The sequence below is a fragment of the Lactuca saligna genome, chromosome 2 (genome assembly GCF_052625555.1).
Source record: "Lactuca saligna cultivar CGN05327 chromosome 2, ASM5262555v1, whole genome shotgun sequence".
NCBI classification, from domain to species: Eukaryota; Viridiplantae; Streptophyta; class Magnoliopsida; order Asterales; family Asteraceae; genus Lactuca; species Lactuca saligna.
The window spans coordinates 171424373-171427545 of record NC_136418.1 but is presented as its reverse complement, the minus strand read 5'-3'; the positions used below and the strand labels follow the sequence as shown (position 1 = coordinate 171427545).

The window sequence follows — 3173 nt, the reverse complement described above, 5'->3', positions numbered from 1 at the left end:
TCAGATATCCGAAATTTCAGAATTTTGGATCGAAATTCCACATAATGATATTTTTGAACACCCTAACTAATCATATATAGTCTGAGTCTCATTTCTACATAAATGTTTTTTTGAGACACAATCTTAAACTTCATGCATAACGGTGTACAAATGAAGAAAATGTCCTTTAATGTTGTTGTTAGCCTTACAAACCAAATAAAATGAAATCAAATATTTATGATTAAATTTACAAAACAAAGTTTTCAAAGGACTAATAATGCTAGTTGACTAATAGTTAGGGACTTGTATTTAATTTAGTTATGCAAGCAACAGCAAGAACAGATTCTTCTATCCCCTGGATTTTTCTCCCTATAGACTAGGGACCATCGCTCCCTCCACACCCACAAGACAGAGAAAGAGAGTGCGTTTTTACTCATTACCTTTGCCTCCTTTGCTCCCATTGGTAATCATCATTTCTATCACACACTCTGACTGTGTTTTTTTTTTCTCGATTCATTCAAAATTTTATGTATATATACGCTTCCAATCGCATTGCACTTGAAAGCTGAACAATTGAAACTACGCATACATGGCGATGGCGTGCATGAAGTTAGGATCTAAATCAGAGGTTTTTCATCTCGATCAGGACGAAAAAACCTGGTTAGTCGTTCTTCTGTTTTTTTTTGTTCGTTATGTGTTTAAAATTCACGTCAATCGTAAATATTGATTCATAATTTTGATCGATACCCACATTTGGAATTCTTCGATTTCATAGTTTCTTTTTGTCCCCAATCGTGAAATCTCGACGCCCTTTTACTGGGGTTTTTGATTCTGTGATGTAAATTTGTTTTCTGGGTTTCTTTTGATACCCACATTCGTAACTGAATCTTGACTATTTAATTAATCTGTTTGAAGAGTTTTGCTTTGATTTCGTGATGAATGTTTAAGCATCGTTCTCGATGTTTTTTGGACGTGGGTCTAACATGAATACTTTGTGTGAACGAATAATAATGCAGTAAATTAGAACATCTGGGAAAATTTCATTGATGGAAGAAGTTACTGCCCTAATTTTAAAAGACGACCTACATTTTGAAATCCAAGGTCAAAACAAGTACTTTTGGACGATGAAATTGATATGGAATTCATTCATATTTTCAGTAAAATTTTGTTAACTGCATTAAGCTTATAAGAATCATTATGCGTAGGAAGAAAGTTTGTGTCAAATTCATAACAAAATTTCAAATTAATATTTGCAGGACTTGTTCTTCTGGCCTTCCGAGTGATGTTACCATTGAAGTTGGAGACATTTCATTCCATCTTCACAAGGTAGGTCGTCACTTGCTTTATTAGTATCAATATCATATACACAGTAGGATCCATATATAAAATTTGTGAATTTTGTAACTAGATCGAGTTGACTTTTTTCTTGGCGTAATTTGCAGTTTCCGTTATTATCTAGAAGCAAAACATTGGAAAGTCTCATTGGAGATTCTTCGGATGATGAAAAAAAGATGAACTTTGGGGATGAAAAACGATCTTGTGTTGTTAAACTTCATGATCTACCAGGAGGCCCAAAAATCTTTCTCCTCGTTGCTAAATTCTGCTATGGTGTCAAACTGGAACTCAACTCAAACAATGTCGTTCATCTTCGTTGTGCATCAGAGTATCTTCAAATGACTGAAGAATATGGTGATGAAAATCTCATCAATCAAACCGAAAACTTCCTTAATGAAGTTTTTGATAACTGGAACGATACCCTAAAAGCACTGGAATCATGTGACGAAGTGGTGGAATATGCAGAGGATCTTCAAATTGTTTCAAGATGCATCGATTCTCTTGCATTAAAAGCTTGTTCTTCAGATAACGATTTATTAGGGTGGCCAGTTTCAAGCATGAGAGAAAACCCTTTTGCTACTGTAATCTGGAATGGAATCCAAACCAGTTCTTCATCAAATCAAGATTGGTGGTATGAGGATGTTTCAGGGTTGAAATTACCTCTTTACAGACGATTCATCTTAGCCATTGAATCAACGAGTTTGGATCAAGAAAGGATAGCTGGATCACTCATGTTCTATGCAAAAAAGCATCTTCCTTTACTTGGTAGACAATCGATGATTCCAAATGTGATACTTTCTTCTTCTTTCGATTCATATTTGGATCAAAAGACTCTTCTTGAAGAGATTGTTGACTTACTCCCGAGTCAAAAAGGTGTTGTTGCCACGAAACTCCTCCTCAGGCTGCTAAAAACAGCAATGATTTTACACTGTCGCCCTTTGTGCCTTGAGAATTTGGAAAGACGGGTCGGGTTGCAGATGGATCAAGCTTCCATTGAAGATATTCTCATTCCTAATATGGGGTATTCAAGCGAGACACTTTATGAGATCGATTGTGTTCAAAGGATGCTTGATCATTTCATGGTTGCAGATCGAGATCGCGATCAAGATGGAAGTGAAATTACTGATTCGGGTTGCTTAGAAGACAATGATGATGATTTAATCAGGAATTCTCACTCGCTTACACCAGTGACAATGGTTGCTAATCTTATCGATAACTATCTTGCTGAGGTGGCATCCGATGTTAACTTAAAGCTCGAAAAGTTTCAATCTTTGGCTGCTACTGTCCCTGATTTTGCAAGGTCAATCGATGACGGAATGTATCGAGCAATAGATATATATCTCAAGGTACAGTTGACTTTTAAAGTCAAAATTGAGACCGAATTTGTTAGAAATCCAGTATAAAGATTTTCTTATACGTAATATTTGCAATCATATAAAGAGGGACAAAATCTGTTTTTCAATTTAGTCATAGAAATTTCTAAAAATTTGAAGCGGAAGTTCGAAGTCAAATGACGAAACCTTGTAATCGTAATTTTACAGGCACATCCATGGCTGACAGATTCCGACCGGGAGCTACTCTGCCGGTTGATGGACTGCCAGAAACTGTCACTAGAAGCCAGCACACACGCCGCCCAGAATGAGAGACTGCCGCTCCGTTTCATAGTTCAGGTTCTCTTCTTCGAGCAGCTCCGGCTGCGGACATCTGTCGCCGGCTGCTTATATGTCTCTGACAACTACAATTCACAGACACACCTGAGCAGCAGCATGGTGCTGCCGGGAAGTGGGAATGTGCACCTTTTGACAACCGGAGGAAGCGATCGGCGGGTCGTGGTGGTGGATGACATGCGGGGGCGTGTT

General features: G+C 37.6%; 1 protein-coding gene across 1 annotated transcript in view; it reads left to right on the top strand.

The window, feature by feature from the left end:
• The first annotated feature begins 354 nt into the window (after positions 1 to 354).
• Positions 355 to 3173, top strand: part of LOC145032773 (BTB/POZ domain-containing protein At5g03250-like) — a 3180-nt gene continuing 361 nt past the window's right edge. Inside the window, exons 1-4 of the mRNA XM_078981692.1 lie at positions 355 to 639; positions 1236 to 1305; positions 1422 to 2660; positions 2856 to 3173. The exon at positions 2856 to 3173 is cut by the window's right edge and continues 361 nt beyond it. Of these exons, the coding sequence (XP_078837818.1) occupies positions 569 to 639; positions 1236 to 1305; positions 1422 to 2660; positions 2856 to 3173 (1698 nt within the window). The 5' untranslated portion in view covers positions 355 to 568. The remainder of the gene's footprint in view (positions 640 to 1235; positions 1306 to 1421; positions 2661 to 2855) is intronic.